General features: G+C 38.1%; 3 protein-coding genes across 3 annotated transcripts in view; 1 reads left to right on the plus strand and 2 right to left on the minus strand.

Moving 5' to 3' along the window:
• The window catches only part of LOC112152362 (disintegrin and metalloproteinase domain-containing protein 10), a gene marked incomplete in the record, with an annotated part of 24,055 nt that extends 21,987 nt beyond the window's left edge, over positions 1-2,068 (plus strand). Inside the window, 1 exon segment of the mRNA XM_024281888.2 lies at positions 1-2,068.
• Positions 2,069-3,301: 1,233 nt separating this feature from the next.
• Positions 3,302-8,811, minus strand: LOC112152694 (aquaporin-9). Its single transcript, XM_024282433.2, has 6 exons — positions 8,716-8,811; positions 8,458-8,584; positions 6,421-6,558; positions 6,221-6,339; positions 4,267-4,484; positions 3,302-3,970 (listed from the first exon to the last, which is right to left on the minus strand). Exons 1-6 carry the CDS (start codon positions 8,791-8,793, stop codon positions 3,760-3,762), a joined length of 891 nt encoding a protein of 296 aa, XP_024138201.1. The 5' UTR covers positions 8,794-8,811; the 3' UTR covers positions 3,302-3,759.
• A 215-nt stretch (positions 8,812-9,026) lies between these two features.
• On the minus strand, positions 9,027-24,380 carry LOC112152693 (cingulin-like protein 1). Its single transcript, XM_024282432.2, has 19 exons — positions 24,039-24,380; positions 21,218-22,160; positions 21,049-21,143; positions 18,660-18,765; positions 18,470-18,565; positions 18,246-18,394; positions 15,878-16,019; positions 15,580-15,792; positions 15,305-15,511; positions 15,128-15,232; positions 14,906-15,058; positions 14,552-14,722; positions 14,167-14,319; positions 11,845-11,934; positions 11,139-11,222; positions 9,960-10,084; positions 9,765-9,873; positions 9,518-9,681; positions 9,027-9,451 (listed from the first exon to the last, which is right to left on the minus strand). Exons 2-19 carry the CDS (start codon positions 22,154-22,156, stop codon positions 9,373-9,375), a joined length of 3,180 nt encoding a protein of 1,059 aa, XP_024138200.1. The 5' UTR covers positions 22,157-22,160; positions 24,039-24,380; the 3' UTR covers positions 9,027-9,372.
• Positions 24,381-24,633: the final 253 nt, after the last annotated feature.

A 24,633-nucleotide genomic window follows, 5' to 3' on the forward strand; every position in this document is an offset into this window, starting at 1 on the left:
GGAATGACAGATGCTTCGTGGAGATTTTTGGCACTTTGTGAGACGTAAGGATGGAAAGCGTCTGAAGACCCAGGCTCCAGACTCCCATGCAGACCCTCCTCTGCATGTGACTGTACATATTTAGTGTATCATAAGTGAAAGCAAACTATTTCTTCTACTGTAAATGTGTAATTCTTCACTTACTTTTTTTTCATTTTATTTTTCAATTAGTGCTCTCAGGATTCTTAACACATGTTGAAATATTGATGAGCTCCTTGGACTTTACAGTCACAAGTTGCAGAGCTCTTTTCAAAGTCCAGTCAGGTGGATTTTCATTTTTATTAGATTATTTTCAACCTAAAATCCATTGTAATTTTCATTTTTAGCGTTCTGTCTTCATGGACCTTTACTCCCCGCCTCTCTTTTTGTCTTACTAACATGTTTGCCCATGCTGTATAACAAGTCAGAGGAGATATGTCATGACTGGAACCGATTGGGAGCGTGTTTGGCACATTTGTTTTAATTTTTTTTTTGATACAAATAACCACTAACTGAAGATGAATTAGATGTGGAGGGAGACTGAAGGTTGCTTTGGATTCATGTAGAAATTAGTGTGATGTTTCATGGTTCGTTTAAATAAGTGTGGAAATAAATTTTAAAAATGATTGAAAAAAAAGGTTAAGATTAAGTCATTCTATTATTCTTCAGATAGCAAATCTAAGAACTTTTCGATGTGGGCATGCAGACACATTTATTAAATGTGACAATGAATTGATCAGGGTCTGTAGTGTTTATGTCACTCTACTTTCTTTGTTTTACTTTGAGACCCACTCATGTTTGTCTTAATGCAGTTGAGAAAGAAAGGTGTTTTTACTTGGATTCACCGTGACGATTGCGTCTCATAAAGGACTAAATCCCCTCCAGAGCTCACGAGTGCAGGATGTTTACATCAGCGTGCCAAAAACCTTCCTGAAGTTCATCTTTTCTGAAACGCAGGAAACACCCGGAACGTTTGGAAAGCCGCATCGTGCAAAAGATCGGAAAAGGAGGTTTTACTTTTTTTTGTGTGTGTGTGGAATCCTGCGAACTCCTTTCAGCAGATTCTGATGAAAACAAAAATCAAAAATATGCAGAGCAATTGGGATAATTTGTGCTGATCGATGATGTGACATTTCATCCACAGAATGTGAAGCACTCCACCTTTTTTTGTTTTCTTAAACATGTATGACATAAGCAAAGATTTTCTGTACTCTGGCTTTAATTTTTTTTTTTTTTTTTTATGCATGCAAAAATCATCTGAAACTACTGTCGCTCATCATCACATGTGCTCTGGAAGAAACCGCAGCAGGAATGGGGAAGGTGGGCAGTTCTTTTGTCTGTACCTATCTTTTTTTTTTTTTAAATCATGCCTCGGGCCTCATCTGCCAGAATTAACTTGTAAACTTGTACAGTACTTGTTGGGGGTGGGAAATTGCATTTTATTTGATAATGAAAAAGAAACATTTTGATAACATTTCTTTTCCTAATTCCAGAGAAAACTGGTTCAAAAGTGACAATTTATTTCTTTTCCTATTTTCTAAGTTATTTAAGTTCTTCTATGCTCTAGTTGAACTGCACTTTGCTTATGCTTTTCACCACCATCATCAATGGAGGGAAGAAAAAAAAACAAATCTGTGATGGAGTTAGTGTTACATTCTCATTTTTCTTTGTCTTATTCTGTGGCATGGTTTGGGTAGAAGAGCAGATGCCTGTAAAAATTACTTTCTCTTTTTAATTTCATAGTCTTGGTAAAGTTTTTAGAACGTGCACTGAAAATGTCCAAATTGAGTTGAAATGTCGTAGGTGATGTAGGCCGAACGAACACGAGATTAAAAAGTTAAACTGCTGTCTGATTTTATTGTTCACTGTGTTTTATACAGTATCCAAATTTTCTTTTTTTTTCCTTTTGTTCACTTTGAACATTTTTACTAAAATAAAAAAAACAAAAAAATCTTTCAAATTGTATTGTGCAAAGAGATGTAATTTTTTGGAGTACTTGAAATGCATTAAAAGACTCGTTCTAAATAAAAATAGACCCATGTTTACTGTCTGCAAACTGACTTTTTATGGTCATCTTTACTCAAATACAGAAGAGTTGTTTGATTTTTACATTTCATTTACTTTAAATATTAAATTTATTCTCAGCTTATGTTTTAATTTCTTTAAAACAAATCAAAACCTGTAAGATAAAAAAAATGATTTGCATTAAGCAATTCTCATTTTTACCACTAGAGGGAGCAGCTGCCTCTGTGAAACTGAAACTTTAAAATATTCTGCTTTTGGCCTAAAAAAACATGAACTCCCCTTTTTTGTAGTTTCAGATGTGTTGCTTATCATTTCAATATGTTTTTGGAAAAAATGTTAAAGAGTTTAGTGGGTTAAACTAGAAATATTGTTTATTCTGGTTTGATTTGTGACATGCTCTCCTGGTTGTGACACAAGGGAACAGCTTATGCCTGATTTTTTAGTGGATTTACACAGTAATATATTGATTTCATCTCTGAAGCTGCAGTCGATTTGGTCACGGTCCTCTCCACATGCTCATCCACTTGTATGTGATTTAGCTGCTGTTATCAATATTGTGGACTTGGAGCTGATGAGCCTGACGACAAAGGAGCAACAGCATCGGTTCTCCTGGAAGACATGAGGAAAGGGTGGAGCAGCAGCTATCTGCTTTCATTACTTGCTAATTGTGAATTTTAATTTTTATTGATTTATTTTTAATGTTTTCATTTTGATCCTTTAAGGATCTCTCACTCCTCGATGGCCAGCTTCCTGCCGCTTTTCCAAAAACTGCCCTATTACTGTATATTACCCAGATCTGGTGAGTTTAGCCAAAAAGGAGCTTCAAATCCCCCCCATGAACACAGGAGGAGAACATACAAACTGCACACAGAAGCCAGGATTTGAACCAAAAGGTGCTGACCACTACACCACCATGCATCCCTATCAGAATCTAAAGGATCACACATTTGTAAGAGGACTCTAAATTGCAACAAACATTCTAGATTATATTTTTCAGAGATTATGTGGCATATAGTTGCATATTTTTAAATAATCTCTAATCTAATTATTACTGAAACTATAAAAAAAACTTAAATTTTCTTAATTTTGTTATTATTTGTTTCTAATTAGCAAGAGGAATCTTTTCATGCTGCTAATTTGACAGAAAATCAGTCAATCTTTGACCGTGAGATCTGAACTTTTCATTTACATCTCTTGTTATTATGACTTAAATAAATCAATAATCCAGTTTCATCAACTTTAAAAGTAGCACTGCGAGGAAATTGAAATTTGTAGAAACTTTATTAGACAAAACAGTGATGAGTAAAGTAAAGTATATCACGAAGGGCTGTGCAAAAGTCACCAAAAAACCCCAAGAATGTAAAGAACCGTGACATTTTCAAAACTACAAAAGAAGGAGCATCTTTAAAGGACTCTTGCATGCAAACTAAGCTATTACAAAACATTATTTTCTAGAATTACAGGAGATTATTTACAGATCTGGTAAAAATGTGACGGATAATAAATATGTTTATGTAACAAAATAAATTAAGGGTAAAATTGAAGCTCATTTTTAAACCAAATCATTTAATTAAATAACTTTTTTCCTTTTGATTTGACTTTTTTGTTCTGCTTTGATGGGCTGTGTTGGAGCAGCCCACTTATTTTGAGAACACAGACACAAACAGAACGCCTGTGATCCTTTTCTTCTTCCCACAAAACCCAGTCGAGATCCCTCTAACCCATGGTGATCATCTCATATTTGTCCTTCAGGCTGTTGTCGTCCTCATCCTCCTCCTCTTCCTCCTCTTCCTCCTCCTCCTCGTGCGGCTTCTCAGTCTCGTCGTGGGCATGGTGCATCTCGATGAGCAGGAAATAGAGCACGGCGGCGACCACCCCGCCCACCATGGGTCCCGCCACTGGAATCCACCACCAGTAATCCCCAGTGCTGAGAAAAGAGTCAAAAATCAGCCTGCTGCTCACTGGAACATGTAAAAGTGGACGGTAACTGGAGGCTACATGTGACATTATATAACATGAGTCAGGGATCAGTTCAATGAAAACCCAAACAAAAGCATTGACAGCCGCTGGCAGGATGCAGGAGCATGTATGCACACACGATCCCAACACAACACACTGAAACTTATAACTGCCTCCACGTTTTAAATGTAAAGATATCATTAATATCACATTATCTCACTTTAGACGAATGCAAACAAAAAAAACCCTATATCTCAGTGTTACCTGAACACCTCCATCCCCCATCCGGCCACCGCCGTGAACAGTCGAGGCCCCAGGTCTCTGGCTGGGTTCAGAGGGTAGCCGCAGTTGAGCCCCATGGAAACACTGATGGCCATGATGATCAAGCCGATTGCGAGAGGTTCCACACCTTTGGGGGCGCCAATGTTCCCGCCGTCGATGATTGCAAGAATACACAGAACTAACATACCGGTCCCCACCACCTGCAGGAGGAACACAAGCTGTTTGACTGATGGAGGCGCTCAGGGGATGCAAAAAGTTTATGTTTAATAGTTTAAATCTCTTATCTGACCAAATCTCAGCTAGAGCAGCACTCTTACTTTGTTCCCTAGACAATATAGAACTGTTATCAAATTATGTTTGTGTTTTTTCAGGCCTTAAGAAAAAAAACTACAGATTTAGAAAAAAAATCACAGACTCAAAAAAAAAACTTCCTTCTTTTTTTTTAAATAATGTTTTTATACTTTTAGCAGCCACACATTACATTTATTTTGAAATTAAACACACGCATTGCTGTAAAAGATCTCACAATGCCGCATATTTACTTGAATTAAAACATTGAAGACCAACTCTGATGAAAATTGAGTTTTTTAAAATGTTCTTGTGGCATTTTTCTCATGATGGAGGACATAAATAACAAAAATTAATTTTAAAATTGCATTTCAGAGTATTTCTTAAATCAAATTGCTAATCAGGAGCACCCCAAAAATTACATTGGAAAAAGACTAGTTGTTGTGTAAAAGATGAACTGCCATTCTGATGCATCCACTTGTAGACGACTAGATCCATGAACGTCTTTGTTTTCCTCGTCTGAGCTGGTATCTGACTCAAAACTGTACGTCTGGATAACTCCAATATTGCTCACAATTTTAGTGACACTGGTAATGTTAGGTTGTGAGGGTCTGTTATCTAGCAGGAGAGTGTTAAGCAAAGGGATGATGGGAAATAAGGGCAGGCTTACTCTGCACCAAAAGTTCCAAAACTCTGGTGAATTTCTGGTGAACTACTGCTGCTCTACAGAAACTATGTCCTAGAAAATGACATATTTTTCTTAAATTTTGTCTAAAAATGGCATAATCCTAATTAAAAGACCACTCTCATTATAGTAGATAAAAAGGCGTTGGGAGTGTGTCTTCAACATGACATGTCAAAAATAAAATTTTCTGATTTGTTCTTTGTGACTTAAGTTGGGTATCTGAAATTTATGCTTTTTTTTTTTTAAAGTAAAATGAGTTTCATTTTATTTCTCTTCAAAGTCAGAGATGCTGAAAAAATAATATAACCTGGAGCTGTTGAAAGAAACTAAATAAACCAAATAAAGTTTATTATTTAACCTTTAGGGTCTTTGCTTATTTATACAAGTTACTTTGTCTTTTTCTGTTTGAATATAAACCAATTATTTGTTTAATAAAATCATACACATATTTACTATAACTGCTTATATAATTAATGAACATTCACCAAAAAAATCCCTATTTGTCATTCAAGTGTCATGAAAGTGTCAAATATTTGTATCTTAACTTAAATTAAAGTCACATTAGTACTAAATGAGCTGTTAATCAAAATCCCAAACAACCCCTTAAGTACTCAGTGATATAAAACGTATCAGTATTAGCTGATGTAATGTGGGGTTACAGTTCAAACGTCAAAACAAACACTTCCTCACGTGTTAATTATGTTCATTTTCAACAATAAACTTGGTATTTTTAGATTTTTGCACCAGCCAACTGGGCTAAAAACTATGTTAAGTGGAGCCAATCTCCCAGCAAAGGGTAGGAAACGGGTCACTGAACCCAAACCAAGCAGAAGAGGGGGTGTTCTCAGACAAAAGGGGACAATCGATGCTGCACTGAGTGAGTTTGTCAGACTTTGTGGTGTTTAAAGGCTGAAAATGGGCAGCACACTCCACAGAAGAAGAGGCCACTGGGTCAGAGCTCACCTGATCGATGAAGCCGCCCAGGACTGACAGGTGTCTTGCAGGGTACGAGGCAAAAATGTGAGCTGTTGCATTGATTCCAGTCACTGACAGAATCCCGTTGGTGAAGTCCATGAAAGCGTCTGTGACACACAAGTTTTAAAGTGTTCTGAAAACGATTTCCCATCTTAACATCCGTCATTCGCTCAAATGTCATCATTTACCATAGTATAATCCAAAGACAGCAGCAGCTCCTGCAAATGCACCAAGAAACTGAGCGATGACGTAGAAAGGAAACTTCCAGATCTTCAGTTTGCCCAGGATCACCATAGCCAGAGACACAGCGGGGTTGACGTGGCCTCCTGGGACAGAGCACAAAGAACGAGGGTCAGCGGGCAGCTGCTGGGGAAGCCTCCCCGCCATTAGGGAGGTCGTCACGTCTCTAAGAGGGGGAGCAGTTTTTGGGCAGTCTGGGGTTTTGTTCAAAAGCACAAAAGCAGAATCAAGACCTTCAAGAACAGTAAGGCTGGATTTAAGTCATATTTCCTGTCCTTCAGATTTCTTTTGGGAACATTTTTATGGAATTTGATGGAAACATGATGACTAAACTGTTTCTATGCACTGCTCTTCAAGGACACAGCACATTTATTTCTGATATGGCCCATAGGTTTAGAAGGAACATGCAAATTTAATCTGAGTAAACATAAATACATAAATCGAGACCACTTGAATGGCAAGTTGGTTTGTGCGTTCAGCTGTCAACCACATCCAGGAGACTCTCAACCGCTGAGGCAAGTACTGCTTCCCTCTGTATGCTGCTTTCAATATCCTTTTGTATTTCATAGCAAGTCTAAGACAAAAATCAATCTGTAAGCTTTGCAATGGGATTACTAAAGACAATGTGGGGACTGAACTAATCCAAGTGAAGCCCTCTCAAACAGAAAAGATGTGTTTCAATGTAGCTTATTTGCGGGGCCATAAAGATTTCAAACCAAAATAAAACAACTTGAAAAATTCAAGCTGAAGTATTGAAGCTAAGCTAAAAAAAAAAAAAAGCAAAGTGTCAAAAATTTCAAACCTGAAATTTTCTGATTTGAAACCGAAACATGAAAGAGTTAGAAGTGAAAAAGAGTTTTGAAACTTAAAAACAGAAAATGTTTTATATTAGAATTGCAGAAACTTTCAGACACTTTGAGTTTGAAGTTTTCAAGTTGTTTTATTTAGGTTTTAAACCTTTATGGCTTCGATTCGGCTCCATATCCATGCATCTAAATGCATCTTCGTTTGAAGCACTTCACTTCCTAGTGTGAAAAATACATTTCACAAAGTGTCTAAACCTCCTAAACGTCCTTATTTTATTTGAACAATTAGAAAATTAAATCAAATTTACAAAAAAACAAGAAAAGATTTGATTCAGGTTCTTAGTTGAAAGCTTTACAAGTTAGAACTGTACTTAATCCTACCAGAAAATTAAAAAATTGGGGATTAAAATCTCAGTAGAAGCAACATGCAAATACAAACAGTTTAGTGACAAATTGTGATAAATGCATCATGTCAATGAATGACTGTAAACACCATTGAATGAAATATAAAATCAGTTCAAATAATTAGTTAAGAGTTGCTGTTTCTTGTTTCTAAAACTCAGTTTGACATCAAACGTTGCTGGTGATCAGATAAGGCGAGCATTCAGTCTGGTTTCTGTCATGGACAGAAGCTGCTGATCAATAGAGTTTGTAGGACATCTATCGCCCAAGGTCATGTATGACCCCAGAAAGGCTGTGCACTTCTGCTAATGAATCAATGGCCACTGCAGATTCATGGAATCTGGCCAGAACCGGCACGCCTCTCCCGACTCTGGAGCTGGCTCATAAATGGACAGGAAGCTGCGAAATGTTCACCAGTGAACAAATGGAGGAAAGAGTTTTGAAGTAAATATTTAGAAAACTGTATGTTGTTTCTATGTAATCCTCCTGACGCTCACAATTCAGTTAAGTTATTTAAAATTCACCCATTCAGAACAATCCCACTGAAAAGCCTTAAATGTCGTCTGTAGATACCAGGATGAGTTAATTCAGTTTTATGCAACAGTTGGGAGAAATTCATTTAGAAATGTCCTCTACTGTTGACACATTTGCATGGCTGAGTCATAAAATCAACCCCTCTGACAGTGAAGTTTCAGCTAATTTCCTGAAGCATTAAGTTTAAAGTTTTAGATATGTATTACTTGAGTTAGAAATAAAGTATATAATGAAACACTTTACCTGACACTCCACCAGCCACATAGACTGCCATCATGAGGCCTACAGAGAATCCAATGTGGATAGTCAGAGGCTCACCCAGGGTGTTTCGACTGAGGATGGTCTGAGCAACTGAGCCACAGCCAAACAACTAAAACAGGGAAGAAATGACAACACAGCAGGCGTTTATATTACACCTAACAAATATGTACGACAAATGATATTTCTGATCATCTAAAATCACAAAAATAACTTGAAATTGATTTTAAAAAAACTACTTACAACCAAGACGAACGTCCCAAGGAATTCAGCCAAGATTTCCTTGAATATTCCATGTTTGATGGCGCAGTGTTGCCTCATGATTCTCCTGTGTTGCACTTCTAGCTAAAAGCCAAAACTGTGGGGAGTCCAGCTGTGATAGATCAGTCAGATCTCCTCCTCTGGATGGTTTCAGCCACACAGCTCAGGCCATTGATCCACTCAGCTGTTACCTTCAACTTGATGAACGTGCAGGGTTTTATAGTAATTAGATAATCAGATATATTTTCCTTTTCCCACACATAAACATGTGTTCTATTATAAACATAACCACCGACACTTACACTTGTTTTTATTTATTTTTCCTTTGAGTTTCTATACACGTGCACACACTGAATGTCAAAAAGCATTTAATGCATTTGTTTAACAGTTTGAGTATTTTACTTGAACTGAAGCAGAATAATTTATAAAAACAAATCAGTACAATAAGTCCATCAGCTGCTTTAACACATGTAGTAACATGAATCCCCACAAGAGGTCAGTATTGGCAAAGGTTTCACATTATTTCAATTAGGAAACAATGTTTATACTTGAGTTATAAGTCACATTATGTTATTTGTTCACAGTAGGTTTAGCGTTGCTTTAAGCACAAAGATTTCAGTCCAGTTTACAGATCACAGCTCAGTCGGATCCTAAGTCCTCCGCGTCAGTCACGTCGCCCTCCACCACCTTAATGATGGACGCTGATTTCTTCCTGCGTCTGTCAAAATAAAGATGAGTTACACATGTGAAACATTACACGTTTACCTGAAGTGCTGAAAGTCACCTCATCTCATTTCTCAAAGCACTAAGTTGGCCGTGAAGCTGCTCGTTGGCCTCAATCTGCTCATCCAGGTCTCTCTGAAGCTTCTTCTTCGCATGCTCCAGACGCTCGATCTCCTCGTCTGCTTCGTCCATCTGCCTCTTCGCTGTCTTCAGCCTCTGAGTGAGCTGAGGTACCAAAGTACGACATCAAACCGGGAGTTTTCTTTTCTCTAGTTGGGAACTTTATAACCTTCATGCCATGTTTCTACCTGGTCAGTCTGGCTCTGCAAGTTGATGCGCTCTTCGTCTGCCTGCATCTTTGTTTCTTTCACTTTGCGCTCCAGCTTGCGATTCGCCTGCTGGATGTTGTTGTTCTCCCTGAAAGCGGATGCACCAACAGATCCCATCACTGCCACTACTTCTTGTAACAGAACTAAAGTTAGAAAGCGTGCATCGGGTCTTACTTCTCCTCTCCCTGCAGCCGCTCTTCTAGCTCTTGGATTCGGGTGTTCAGTTTAGAGACCACTGAATCCTGGTTGTTCCTCTGTGATCCTTCCAGATGAGCTAATCTGCCTTTTAGGTCTTTGTTCTGACATAAAAAAAAAAATTCGATCAGTGATAACATTACAATAAAAAGTAGATGTTTGTGTGATTAAAAAAAGTCAATGTACCTTTAAAAAGAGGCTCACACTTATATTTTTGGGCCATCAGAGGGCAATCATGATAGCAAAAGACAACTTCAACATGACCAGAACTTTTTTTAGCAGATACAAGGATGCAAATAGGTTTCTGAGTTTTGTAAAAGTAAATTTTTGCAGGTTTTACAGAACCACTCTAATTAATTTTTTTAACATGTACTTGTGGCATCTTTCTCATGATAGAGGAAAATTATAAAATAATTTTAAATTAAAACTGCATGTCTGAGTATTTTTTTCTTCAAATTGTTTGGGTTTATGACACAGCAAATGAAATGCCCAAGTCCTCCTGCTCCGCTCCAATTCTGATGTATCATCATGCAGACAATTAGATCCATTAACGTCTTCATTGTCGTCATTTGAACTGTTGTCCGGCTCAAAACTGCCCGATTGAATAGCTGCAATATTTCTTGCTATATTTTTTTTGCTACGCTGATATTGGCTTTGGGTTGTGAGGGGCTGTGAGCTAGCAGGAGGGAGTGTAAACAAAGGAATGCTGGGAAAATTAATGCGCCAACAGTTTCTAATCATAATTTAAAGAGCACTAGAACAATAATTTTACAATAGATCACAATATACTTGGACTGGGATCAAAGAATCTTTACAGACACCATCTGATGCGATCATGTGACTTATGGATGTTGTCAAACTTCATTGTGCCACTTTGTGAATCCTTTCCTAACATACAGTTTTTGGCTTTTTCTGGTGTTTGAAAGTCCACTAAAGCAACAAATTATTTCATCAAATTAAAAAAAAACTTAAAACAAACATTCATAACTTGAAATTTGTGGTACGGTATTTCATAAAACAAGTCAGTGTTTGTTTCTCCTTTATGTTGGACAGATGTTTTTGGTTGCTTTTCTCAACTGCAGGTGAAGATTGTGGAAAATCATCTGATGGTCACCTCTGCTCTGTAGTGTGAGACCTGTGGGATCATTACATCATTACCTGTCTCTCCAGGCTCATCTTATCACATTCCAGGTCCTGCCTGATCGTTCTCTCTTGGAGCAGCTCGCTTCTCAACTGATCCATCTGTGCTCCACCAGGAAATAAAATAGTGACATTTTCCAAACAAAAAAGTGAGTTTTTTACATTTACATAATGGTGACATAGTGTCAGCTTAATGTCTTACTCCACAGGAAATACAGTCTGGTTAGAGTGGCCACATCAGATCTAAAAACTCCTAGAGGCCCACAGAAGGGAGTGCCAAAAGCTATTCACAATAGTTAGCTGCTTTTTTTGTCTTCGCGATGCACCCAAAACAATGTTTTGTTTCAATTAGTCAGCGCCACTTTGCTAAAAAAAAACATGTTGGCCTACTTTCCAGGGGCGGTGAAGATGTGTCTCCCCTGATAACAATGGAAATGAAGACATATCAGGTCTACCATAACGAACATAAAGCAGAAATAATAGCTTCACATCCAGGCAGGTTGGTCCAACTGTCTTCTTGTCAGAGAAGAAATCTGAGTGTTTAGCTCCGCATCTGTTTGTAATCAAAACTGCTTTAGAGGCGGGTTTTCATGCGGGAGAGTGGCCATAAACATATCACTAATAAGGGTGCAGGGCATTGAAATTTATACATTTCTGCTGACTGAGAGTCATGCCAAAAGTAAAAAAATACATTCAAAATCAGTCAGTAATGGAATAAACCTGCCTGTTCTTTGGTTTTGTCCAATCTCTCCATGAGACGGTCGGCGCTGCTGCGCTCATCGCTCAGATCTTCTTCCAGATGACTCATACGTCCCTAAAAGAAGGACATAAAAAATAAAACCTATGCTTAAACTGTCACTCAGTTCCTGCTCGCAGATTTCAGATACTGAGCTTAATAAAGGAAGGTATTGGTGGTGAAGAAAGATGATATGTGTTAACACCCAGGCAGGTCTGATAACTTCTTACGGTAAACATGGCCTTCCTCTGTTTAAACAGAGTCAACAGAGAGCGCGCTGTTCTGTGCTGTTTTGTCATCAGTAATCAAACAATGCCAAGCCATGAGACACCCTTTCCAAGTCTCTTCCTAACTCAGCCAACAAAAATAAACTACACTTCAGGCAGAAACACAGAGAAGCTGTTTTTCTCAAAGACTACGTTCATACAACAGTAATTTACTTTAGGGTGTGTGAGCATGTACACATGAATGACAATTTGATTTATTGAAGCATTCATGTCATTGATTGGCACCCTTTTGCTAAAAATGTACTTTTTTTATATATTAAATATACTTTTTTATGACTAAATTCCACGATGTGTTTTATTTTTATGGTTTTACATGTTGGAGAATCTTTGTGTTGCATCAAATATGAATTACACCAACTAATGATTATTAGTCATAGAGAGCCTTTTAATGCAATTTTTCAACTGTTCACACTGGAGCCATGCATTGGCTGAATGTATGAATGCTGTCTCTATTTTTTGTTTTATCTTTCCTTTTTTTATTTAAATATGCAGAGGAAGAAGACTGCACTGCACCTAATTTTGTTGTAAAATTTCTAATGAAAATAAAGTTATTGAATTGAATTGAATTAGTCTATTATTTTATCAACTTTAATTTCTTTGGGAAGGAAAAGTCAAAAAATGAAAATAAAAGTCAAAAATAGACATTTTTTGTTACATTTACATTTTCTGATTCTTATCATTGACTGTAAAATATTATTGTATACAGTCTATGATTCTTATCTACAACCACGTGACAGTGTTTAGGTCTAAGAAATACCCCTAAACCCCAACCGCGACACATTCCCCAAATTATTCATGGGAAGAAGGAGAGACTTTTTTACACAATCTTTTCTTTCATTCCTCTGCCAGACTTCTCTTCCTAGCAGGACAGTTCCAAACTTTAAAAAAAGACTACAGAAGACATTCTGAATAGAATCCCTAATTACCCTAAAGCCTCCTCTTAATGAAAACGACAGGAACTTAACTTCAGATCTTTTCTGCATTTGTCTAAAAATAAACACTAACAAGTATAAGAATTCTAACTTTGAAAGAACACCTCATTGTTTCTAACTGTGGACCCATGGATCCTAATTTGCCTGTAAACCTATTTAGCACCAGAGCTGGAGAGATCACTGGGAGATTTTTACCTGAGCTAAAGTATTTACATGATATATTGCATTTTTCCGACTGTCATGGGTTCCTGGGTAAAGTCTCACATGTCCCAGGAATGGGTGGACCAAAGACCAAGTCTCCAGTTTACCTTTTTTTTGTAAAGAATTTTTTTAATCTCAAATTCCTAACTTTTTTTTAGTAATTTTTAAGCATGTTTTTAGAGTCTTCCTATTCTTTTATTTAAAATTGTAATCATGTGTAGTCACATTTTTCTAATTTTTATGACTAATACTTTTTATTGGTATATTATATCCTGTAAAAAGTGATGGTGTAAATTTTTATAGCGAAAGTATTCTGGGTTAAAGAGTGCAAATAACCATGTTACCCAAATATAAATACAAGAAAAGTTTTACATATGAGTTGAAGATGTTATATAAAGAACTGTTTTTTAGAAAACCGATTAAATATTCATGATCAGGGATGGGACGATATAATTTTTTCCAGCCGATATAGACAACCGATATTTCCAATATTTACTGATATTGATATTTAAGTGCGTACAATAACACCAAATTTAGATTTATTTTGTATTTATTTATATGTTCTTTTACTATGCAACCAATTAATCTTTTTAACATAAAGCAAGGGATCTCAAAACTTGAAAATGTATATGAAATCATTCAGACCATTTACTGACTATTAGATGTGACTGTAAATCCTAAGGTTTCTATTGCCGTGGATCTATTAAATACAACATGTGTTCCTATCAAATATAAAATATACATGAAAACAGTCAGAACAGTATCTGTGGATTTTTTTAGTTTTGGTCCGTTTTAGTTGACAAATGAACTCCAAACGTGGAACTTAATTAATTTTCATTTCAGAGAAAAGTCACATTTGTGCTGTTTCTGCTTGTTTCTTCAGGAAGTACCTCCATGAGTTTGATCTGCCGCTCTCGCTCCTCCAGCACGGCCGTGTTCCTCTCCTCCAGCTCCTCCACCCTCTTCTCCAGCTGCCGGCCCCTCAGCTGGGCCTCCTGCTGCTCCTTGCGACACCTCTGCAGATCGTCCTCTAGAGGAAGCAGCTGGCCAGAGATCCAACAAACATTTCAGATGAAGTTACATGATGTGCTTTAATGCTGGACTGTACCCAGCCACACATTTTATTTAAAAAATAAACTTGAATTTTCTAGGGGAGAAAAGAAAAAACCTCCAGGGGAAGCTGCTGTTTTTTCCCCTGTCACTGACCTGTTTTTTTATGGTGACTAAGCCTGCTAAACGTTCATACTGAAGACTTAGATAAAGAGGGTACCACACCTCTTCCTGCAGTTTTTTAGCTGCCTGTCTGGCTTTCTCCAGCTCAGCTCCCTTTTCCTGCAGCTGCCTCCGCAGTTCAGCCAACTCCCTCTGACTCCTCTCTCTGGCCTCATCGACCTGGTTCTGAAGCACGTCTGTGGATGCCTCGCACTCCTCCATGATGTTATTCATCTGAGCACGCAGATAAGCAAGAAAGTAATCAGATATGCGAGGGATTAAAGAGGCCATGTCAGCACACAAGTTATCGACTGTTTCAGCTTCAGACTTAAAAAACAGGCTGTTAGGCCTCATTTGTCTCTAGGAAGTATGCACAGGTTTCCCATTAGGTCGAATAGATTGTTCCATTTTTCTCACCTTCCTCTGCAGTTGCTCCATAGCTCTGTCCTGCAGCCTCCTCTCGTCTTCCAGCTCCGCTTTTGTCTTCCACAGTTCCTCAATTTGTTTCCTCTCCTCTTTAAGCTTCTCCTTCAGCTCCCTGTGCTCGTGGTTTAGTTTGGTCAACTTACCCTTAAAACAAACAAGACTTTTATGTAACGCCTTAATGTTTTCATACCTATTGAGTTTTTTTTTTTTTACCTGAACGTCCTCCAAACGAGAGAGTAAAGACTTGTTTGACTGACACATCTCCTCCTCGTTCCTCCTCACATCCATCAGCATCTCCTCCACCTGCTGCTTTTCCCTCTGAGGGTGGAAGGAAACAAGCAGGGAATTCAGAAGTAAATAGGTTTTGTCTGTTTTGTGTGTTTGTCTCACCTCCAGCTGCTTTGCTCTTTGCTCCATCACTCTCTCTGTGGTTTTGGATTCCTGGATGGCCTGGCTCAGTTGATCAACCTTGCTGGTTAGATCCCGCACTTTTCCTCTCAGCTGATCCCTCTCCTGGCTCAGGTCCTTCATCTGCCCCTTAACCACACCTCTCTCCTGCTCTGCTTCAACCCTCTCCTGACCCAGCAGAGAATTTCTCTGGAAAACAAACGTTTTGTCCCAAAACAAATTCTGACTGCCCAAAACATGATGCTCTATATTTCTACCTCCTTAGCCAGCTCCAAATCCTTGAGAAGATTCCCAAGCTCCAGTTCATATTCATCCTTCAGAGCAGCGATGTACTTGTCATGAGTCTTTGTCTCCTCTTTAAATGCCCCCTTCAGATCCTTAAGCTCCCTCTCCACATGGTGCAGCACCTCCTCCTGCTCCTCTTTCATCTGAAGCATCACCTGGAAGTCCACGCGCAGCTGCGCCAAATCCTGCAAAAAGCCCACAAAGTGGTGAAAAAAAGTAGCAATGTTTGGATGCATATGGAAACATTTGAATAAATATGATGGATTGTACCTTAAGAAGCACTTCTTTGTCCGTATGTATGACATCTGCCTTCTTGGCTTGGTCCAACTCATCATGCATGTCAGAGAGCTGCTGCTGGAGGTCTTTCATCTCCGCCTTTGTTCTTTCTTTTTCTGTTTTCATTTCAGTCAGCCTGGCAACAAAAGACAAGAAATCCAAGTCTGACCTGCATGTGATGAAACTTTGCTCACAGTATATAAAAGTTTCACAAACGCTTGATTGGTTTTTGCAGCCTATTTTTACCAAACTACATAATTTAGGTGTCAAAAGACCTATTTCATGCAAAATCTATTTTTTTTAGCTTTTACGGGTGTTATAATGTTATTTCCTCATGAAAAACAATCCCAAAGTGGTATTTTGTTCCATTAATGCTGAGCATTCCTCTAAATCTCTGTGCTCTGAGCACCAGCCCCTCCCAATTCACAAAAACAGGTGGGTCCTCACATCGTGAGGTCACAAAGTGGAGAACAGAATTTTCCAGAAAGAGTCTGTACAGTCAGCACTGCCCCCAGGATCACATACACTCATTTTGTCTGCAGAGCTAGTGGTGATCAGTAAAACACTTTGATTTTAGATGCAAAATATGCACATCCTCCTGTGCAAAAGTTTGGATTTTGTTTGTTTATGTGGGCAAAACGCTGTGATGAAATGGGTGGAAACCACAGGGAGCGAAAGGCGGAGCCTCAGAAATCGAGTCATCTTACTTCAGGGTAGGAAAAGAGTTCACAAAGATAACTCATATTTCATTAATAAAAATGTAATTAGTGTGCCAAAGGTAATATTGTATCATATATATGGATATAGTTTACTCTGAAAGGCACAGAATAGCATGGCGCCCTTTAATATAAAATCATTTTTTCACATTAATGGATGTTTTGATGTTAATCTAGTTGGATTCTATCAACTTTAAGATCTGGTTCAGTTTTGTCAAAATATTTCCTGACACATAAAACCTAAAAGAGGCAGTTTTCTCATTTTCACATTAGTGTATTTATAATCACTGTGAACCAAAAACTGAAGCCTTTTAAAGTGCTTTGGAAACAAGAGCTTTAATGAGAATTTTTTTCTCCACCAATTACTGCAGCAACTGCAAACACGACATCCGAGTCCAGACGCTTCAGCTCACAGACACGGGTTTCTGCCAAAGAGCTCGCTTCCAGACACAGAACAGTCCGATTAAATTGCAATGTTGGTGTGACAGAGGAGGGTAGACTGTTTCCAGATACTGACTGATTAATTAAAACTTGCAATTAGAATATTTTAATTGGAAATTGCAGAGGTGTCATTGATAGAAATGAGCTGAAAATCAAAATATGTAAAAATGTTGATGTGTTTTTGGTCATTACACAGTTTCAAAATGTCTGACAATGTGACTTGTTTATGAATTGTTACAGTCAAATTTGGAAGAGGACATCATTTCTGTACAGACGGGAAGAAGCTGCAAGACAAGGTTGAAATACAAAGTACGACAATAAGAACTCTGCAGTTCAATGTATGAAGCAGAAGCTGCAGAATTGAGAAGGCAAGTAAAAAACAGTGGTACTAATCTTAAATTCTATTAAAAGTTAAATTAATGAAGTAAGAAAATATATTTTTAATCTAATCTAAGCAAAACCAAACACCTCTGTTAAACTAAAATGCAAAGCACAGTTATAAAAAATTCTGGACACTAACTGTCCATTTTGAAGACTCACATTTGCTTTTTTTTGTGCTTCATGAAGGCAAATGAGCTTTAAAGTCCCACTCCATCATCTTTTGATCTATTGTAAAAGCGTTCCTAGTGGTCTTCTGATTATGATTATGCTGTTTTTGCCAAAATAAAAAAATCTGTTGTTTCTGCAGAGCAGCATTAATTCTTTAGAAATTCCCCTCGCAGTTGTGGGATGTCAGCCTGCCCGTCTTCCCATTGTTTACACTCTCTCCAAGCTCTCACAACCCTAACCTAACATTATGGGTGCAACAAAAATGGTGAGCAATATTAGAAGCATCCAGCCATACAGTTTTAAACCAGATTTCATCTTATAGGAGTCGTCTGCAAGTGGATGCAGCAACATTAAGGCAGACTAGGGAGCTTGCAGCCCGTCGACCGCAGCGTCTTTGTATCACCGTCAAGCTTTAATTTAAGCTTTTTTTAATTTTTGGTCTGTTTCATCACAATTTAAGTGAAGAAATACTAAGAAAACCCAATTGTAATCTTAATTTTCCAAATATCTGTCCTCCACCATGGAAAAAATTCATGTTAAAAACATGGAGTGGGTCTTTAAGTGCAGCCGCATCGTGTCAGATTAATAATGGTATTAATGTAAGTAAGTTTGTATTCATTTTAACTTTGATAAAGCCTTAAAATCCACATTCTTACTGGTGCTTAGTAGACTGAAGATCTGCCTCAACCCCAGCCAGCTTGTCCCTCAGTTTACGGATCTCCGCCTGACTCTTGACCAGCTCCTCATGAAGTTTCTTCTTCTCAGTCCTCGCTTTCTCAAAGGCCTTTGCCAAAGTCATTTCATTCTGGGAACCAAACATAACGCATTACAGAAGCTGGATCTGAGGTAAATGAAAACATGATGGAGAACAGTGGCTCACCTTAATCTCAATTTCTACTTTTTTCTTTAACTGAGACACTTCTTTCTCCAGAGATGCCTGTTTGTCCTGCAGCAGCTTCACCTCTGTTTCATGGCCCTGCATGTGAGGAAAACACAAAAAAAATCACTGAAGACTTTGAAACGGACATGTCATGAAACAGAACTGTCATCATCATCAGTGAACTTCTCACCCTCTCCTCATCCTCCACGCTTTCAGCCGTCCTCCACTTCAACCTGTTGACTCTTTTCAGCAGCAAGCTGACTTTTCTTTGAACAGTGAAGTCATCATCAGTTGTCCTGAAAAATGATTTAAAAAAAAAACTTTGACACACATGGAAATAGTAAAAAAAAATCCTTTTAGCAGCTGCATATTTCATGGTATCTTACTTGAGTCATTTTTCTGTGTTTTCAAAACAAACTACCTCAAATGTGCAGAAGATATTTACACAATTTCAGCCTATCTCTCAGGCTTGCACGAAAGAAAAATTTAGGCAAATGTTTGAGATTTTCCGTGAGAAGGAGTCGTTTTATCAGTACAAAGAATGTCCGTGGCTAACATTCCTGACAACTGTGTGATTGAGTGCCCGCAGCTGGAACGGCGACCAGATTCTACAGTCTGCTTATGATCAAACTCATCCCTAAAAACAAGCTGTAAACGTTTAAATAAATCATGATGATTGTTTTTTTGTCATAACTAAAGATTAAAACTTTAACCTAAAGGGTTAAAAATGTAATCATAGAGGATAATAATTTACTTCAGTATTTGTGTTTTAGTTCTGGGATCTTGATGAGCCTCTTTAAAAATCTTCTGCTCTATTGATACTTCCACGATATAGTAAAAGAACCAAAATTCTAAAATTATTTTTTTATTCAATCTAGAAATTGAACTCAACCTGAATCCTTGCTTTACAAAAACACTTCCTGGGGATTAAATCCAGAAATAAAAAAATGTTTGTTTAGAATTGGATTTTATTTGTATAAATCATAGATTTTTTTCAATTTTTTTCAATTTTTTTTAATTAGCGGCTGGGTGGCTCAGTGGGCTAGGTGAAGGGCTGGCACTCAGAAGCCCTGGGTTCGATTCCAGGGTTGTCCACTGATCCCCACCCAGATTGGGTCCTTAGGCAAGACCCTTGACGCTGCTGCCTAACTGGGTCCCTGTGCCCCTCAAGTACAGGGTTGTGTCAGGAAGGGCATCCGGCGTAAAAACTCTGCCAAATCACTGATGCGAAACAATGGGTGCTGTTACGCTGTGGCGACCCCGAAAGGGATAAGCCGAAAGTGAACTACATAGATTTTTTTCAATTATTGAAGGCTCTGCTGAAAATAATTTATCTAAAAAAAAGATATGAAACCATGATCTTACCACCACCGTGCTTTTGATTCAACTGTATATTATTGATCAAAAAATTACCTGCTTATGTTGGAAAATGTGTTTTTACTAATAAACTTTTATTGATTTTATAGCTATTACTCATTATTGTTCAATTGTATTATTGTTTCTTTTATAGTATTTTATTGCTGAAGGATTTTATTTGTCATTGGTTTTATGTTCAGCACTTTGGTTGCTCCTGCTATAAAAGGAGATATACAAAAAATACAATTGATTGATTGAAATTGATATGTGTGTAAAAAAGCTTGACATCAACTTTTTGCAAGTCAACTTTTGAGTTTTTAAGTCAAGATCCTAAAAATATTTAAAATCCTCTTTAAATAAGGAGGAAAACACATAACTTCTGTAATGTTTTATTAACCTACTCTAGTGAAAAAAGTGTTTTTAAATGTGTTCTTGTCAGATTTTTCTCATGATGAAGAAATTATAAAGAAATTAAAAACTTCTGAGTATTTATTTTTTCAAATTGTTGTGAATAAATCGCACACAGAAAAAAGTCGTTGGAAAAAACTAGTAGCAGTGACGTGGAAGCTACAACTAGTAGGCCACAAGCTTCTTGCTCCACTCCGTTCTTATGCCTTCATTTTTAGGCGACTGGATCCATGTACGTTTTTGTTTTCCTTGCTCTGAGATGGCATCTGGATCAAAACGGTACAGCTCAACATTTTTGTTGCACTGCTAATGTTAATTTAGGGGTGTGAAGGCCTGTAAGATAGGAGAAAAGATATGTGACGGGAAGAGGGGGTGGGCTTACTAAGTAAGTAAGTACGGCCGCTCTGCAGAAGCAACACAATAAAAAAAGTGGCTAAAAATAGCATAATCATTATTAAAATTCCTCTTGTAACATTTTTAAACAGATCAAAAGGTGATCAGAGTGGATATTTAAAGATTTAAATTGTTTTTAACACAAATAATGTAAAAAGCTTAGTATCACTTGTGAATGTTATTATTTTTTTAAGTTTAAGTTTATTTAATCAAGCGGATCAGTTGATATTTAGTGAGCTCAGAGGCATCAGGCTGTTTACTTTGTACTTATTTACAGATTACCATGACAGTTGTTCTTCCGTGTTTAAAGGAGTGCAGTGCAAACATCGCTGCACACCCTTAATTCAAAGTTCTGCCTGTGCTTCTGTAGCTTAACCCAAGTGTGACTGTAACTACAGAGATGAGTGGGGTGGAGGACTTACCCATTTTTCAGGTACGTGAAGAGAATTTGCTTTGTTGCATCTTCAGGTGGATCAGCTGAGAGCTCCTGCTGTCCTCTCAGAAGATCAGGAGTCACCTTGTTGAGAAGCATACGTAAAATTAAACTAGTTTCAAACTGATATATCGTTACCCAGAAGCTGAGCTGCTTACCGGTGCATCCCTCTGTTCAGATTCCTCACTTTGATCCGGATGTGGTTTAGAAAGAGTCTCTGCTCTGTGAGGCACTTTAACAGGCTGCTGTGAAACCGTTTCCTTCATTAACGTCGGGTTTGACCTGCTCTCCTCTACGGTGCTTGTTAACGGAGATTCCCTAGAAAGCAGTCGAGCCCTGGCAGAACCAGGAGGATAAATCCCACCTGTGGTTTCGCCCCTGATGCCCTTCAGAGATGAGGACCTGGAGGATGAAGGGGACGAGGAGGAGGAGTCTGAAGTTCGACTGTTATCTACGCTGCGTGACCTCCGGAGTGCTTCTGGGTCAACTTTGCTCCTTGGACCCCTCCCTCTCCTCAGATTGCTGTTGAACTGGCTTATGAGCCTCCCTACAGACATAATGGAGTCTGTCTCCACTGAGCTCGGGGACTGTGCAGGAACATGTCCACCTGAGGGAGGAGTCTCCCTCTGGATCCCTTCAGACAGATCATCTGCTGGGCTTCCTGCAGGCAGAGGGATCCTAGGTCTGTCTACAGGAGCAGACCTGCTCGTCTCAGATGTCTTTCGAGGATCGATTTGAGGAGTGATGTGATTCAGGTTATTATTTTCAGGGTCGTACGGTCTCAGGATCTCAGGGTGTTTCTGATAGTGAAGCCCAGAGGAGTTTGTAACTCTCTTTGTCTCGGATGGAGACCATCTTCCATCCGCAGACCTTCTCACCATGCCGGGATTGTACCCCGCTTGGTGGGTTATGACAGAAATGTCTTTATGGTTTTCATGCCCAGGGCTGTTCAGTACAACATAAGGTTGACCTTTAATGCCCTGAACTTGAACCTTCACTCCAAACAGGTTCTCCTGGCTTTTCCTGGCACTGTGCTGCAGCGGGCCGCCCTTCTGCATCCTCGGATCTGAGGAGCCGTTCATCCTGTGAGCCTCCATCCTGCTATGAGAGCACAGATACAGACGGTAAAGGGATGCAGGTCCTGCATGGGAGAGTGAATCGAAAACTGATGCATCAGGCCGGTTAGGCTAAAACCGCTGTTTACTAAACACTGCGGCAGCGTCGACGGTCCCCCGTGAGCACGGCGACAAAGATCATGGGAGCTCCCGTCGCAGCTGCACTCAGCCAACATAAAGACGGAATAAATGGGGTCTGGTGAGAGGCTGATATTGCTGTGCAATGAAAACAGCTCCTCCTGTGTGTTAATGACAGGGAACTATTGTACAGCCAAATGCATGACGATCTCAACTGGCCGAGACTGCCGAGGTGTCGTCACCCACTTCATGGTATTACACTTGAGAAAAATGTTTGTCTACAAACACGTTACTGTGAGGCACAAACACAAGAAGTGTTTGTTTAGGAAGTTATAGCTTTTATTTTAGGACACAGTGTGAACATTTTTACTAACAATATTTAACAGTGTAGCTGATAAGTATTTCTATAAAAGCATTAACACAAAAAACTGAACACAAAACCTATCAAGCTCTTTAAAACCGTTGAATAATCTGAAAGGATCAATTAAATTGGTTCCCTCAGTTTCTTTTCCCCTCAGGTTTAATTAATTGCTTTCAAATTTGTAGTATTTTGTATTTTTAATCTGCCTGCTGTGTTGTGGCACAGCGGTTTCTGGACTGGACAGTTGATTGGCACCTAATCAGCCCAGGTACCATCACCATGTGGTTCTGCCAAGAGGGGCATTCATGTTTACTTTGATATAATACCAAAGGGAGTAACTTTTTAACACATAAACAGGAATATTTTCACAGTTCACACATGTCCAATAAATCTGAAATGTTTTGGCTCACAAGGAATTTATTACTACAAAGCTGAATGTGCTGATAAAGGTCGGTAAAAAAGTTTATCACTCTAATGATTTAGGTGATGCTGGATTCTTATCTAAGTCCAATATTTGGTGTGTCTCACTTTATCAACAAAAAATGATCAACATTATGATGTACTAAAATCCTGGAGATTTCCTAATTCCTGAAGAAATGATGACATAACAAGGCAACACCTCCGCAAGTCAAAATAACGTATTTGTTCAAATCAGAGGTAAGCAGTTACTTGAATACATTCACAGTTACTTTTTGTTCAAATGTACTCCCTAAAAGTCTCAATCATAGATTTAACTTTGCTTAAGTTGATGTGTTTAACTACTTTACTTTTTCCACAACACTGAGCTAAATTTGTGCAACACACCAAAAATAATTTATGCTTCAGTAGACTTTACATATAATTTTTTTTAATGCAGTAGTAAAAAAGTTATAATAGATTGAAAATTCTACTTTAAAAGATAAAGACTTTTTAGGGACTGATATATTTTAATCAGTTTGATTAAAATCAGAAAAATATATTTGAGGGGCTGTGTTAAACATTACTAAAGTACTTTTAAGTCAGTATTTTGATGAAAATGGTCAACTTATATTACATTTTAATTTTAATTTTATCAAAATTAGTTAATTCAAGATTGAATTTGTTGCCAGTTTGTTGCACATCAAGTATTTTAAGGTGGACTTCCCCTCCCTTAAAAATATATCTTTCACCTCCAGAAGTGGTTTAAAAAGTATACTTATTATCATAAAGTATGCATCCTGTCTTACACAAACTCTATTTCTACACACCCACAGCTTACTCTAGTAAAATTATAGGTATTTCCTCAGTCTGAATGTTCCTGTGAGATGGGGAGTGGCTGGAAATGAAAAAAGTTTTAAAAGTTCTAACAACCCTTCAACGCACCATTGTTCTCGGCAGACAGTAAACCGCCACGGAGGTAACTTTTCTGCGCAGTTCGCGGTCTTTAGGACTGTGTCACGGACTTACCAGCAGCCCGGTTCCGGTGTGGATGGCGAGTCGTCCTCATCTGTCCGTTCAAAGAGCCCTGCCTCCGCCCGGACACGATCCCTCCGTCCCGCTCTGAGAGGCGTTCACGCCCCGCTCGGTCAAAAACCACATGACCGCTCCGCGCTTCACTGTTTTTTTTACATTCTTTACTCAGCACGCGCTCAGAGATCTACGTGTAAACAACTAAGAATCACAAACCTTTAAATTAGGCAAATTGTTGTAAATAAAACTGCTTAGATCGTGAAACTTAATAATCGTTTTTTTTTTAGTTCTTTTAACTCTTTTTTTCAGATTAGTGAACTCATCATGGGAACATTTTGTTTCTACCCAACATTTCATGAATTATATATATATATATATATATATAATGATTACATTTTTAACTGTAATCAATAAAGATTGGTCTATCATTTTATGATGTAAAACTCCTGAACTTTATTTTTTTAATATATTTAAAATGTTCATTTCAGTTTGTAGCTAAAAGTCATATTATACTGTTTCCATCATCCTCTTTTTAAAAATAAAAATAAAATAAAATCGTTTATTAATTAAATTGATTTAAAAAAATACATCT

The sequence above is a fragment of the Oryzias melastigma genome, linkage group LG6, assembly GCF_002922805.2.
Source record: "Oryzias melastigma strain HK-1 linkage group LG6, ASM292280v2, whole genome shotgun sequence".
Taxonomy (NCBI): domain Eukaryota; kingdom Metazoa; phylum Chordata; class Actinopteri; order Beloniformes; family Adrianichthyidae; genus Oryzias; species Oryzias melastigma.

What these genes read in the sequence shown, in the direction of transcription:
- LOC112152694 (XM_024282433.2), bottom strand. Translation starts at nt 8,793, where the DNA reads ATGAGGCAACACTGCGCCATCAAACATGGAATATTCAAGGAAATCTTG. An exon ending in TTGGGACGTTCGTCTTGGTT is followed by an intron (nt 8,585 to 8,715) that starts GTAAGTAGTTTT and finishes TCCCTGTTTTAG; the next exon opens with TTGTTTGGCTGTGGCTCAGT. An exon ending in TGGGCGGCTTCATCGATCAG is followed by an intron (nt 4,485 to 6,220) that starts GTGAGCTCTGAC and finishes TTCCTCCTGCAG; the next exon opens with GTGGTGGGGACCGGTATGTT.
- LOC112152693 (XM_024282432.2), bottom strand. Translation starts at nt 22,156, where the DNA reads ATGGAGGCTCACAGGATGAACGGCTCCTCAGATCCGAGGATGCAGAAG. An exon ending in AAGTAGAAATTGAGATTAAG is followed by an intron (nt 18,395 to 18,469) that starts GTGAGCCACTGT and finishes TTTGGTTCCCAG; the next exon opens with AATGAAATGACTTTGGCAAA. An exon ending in TGCAGAGCCAGACTGACCAG is followed by an intron (nt 9,682 to 9,764) that starts GTAGAAACATGG and finishes TTGGTACCTCAG; the next exon opens with CTCACTCAGAGGCTGAAGAC.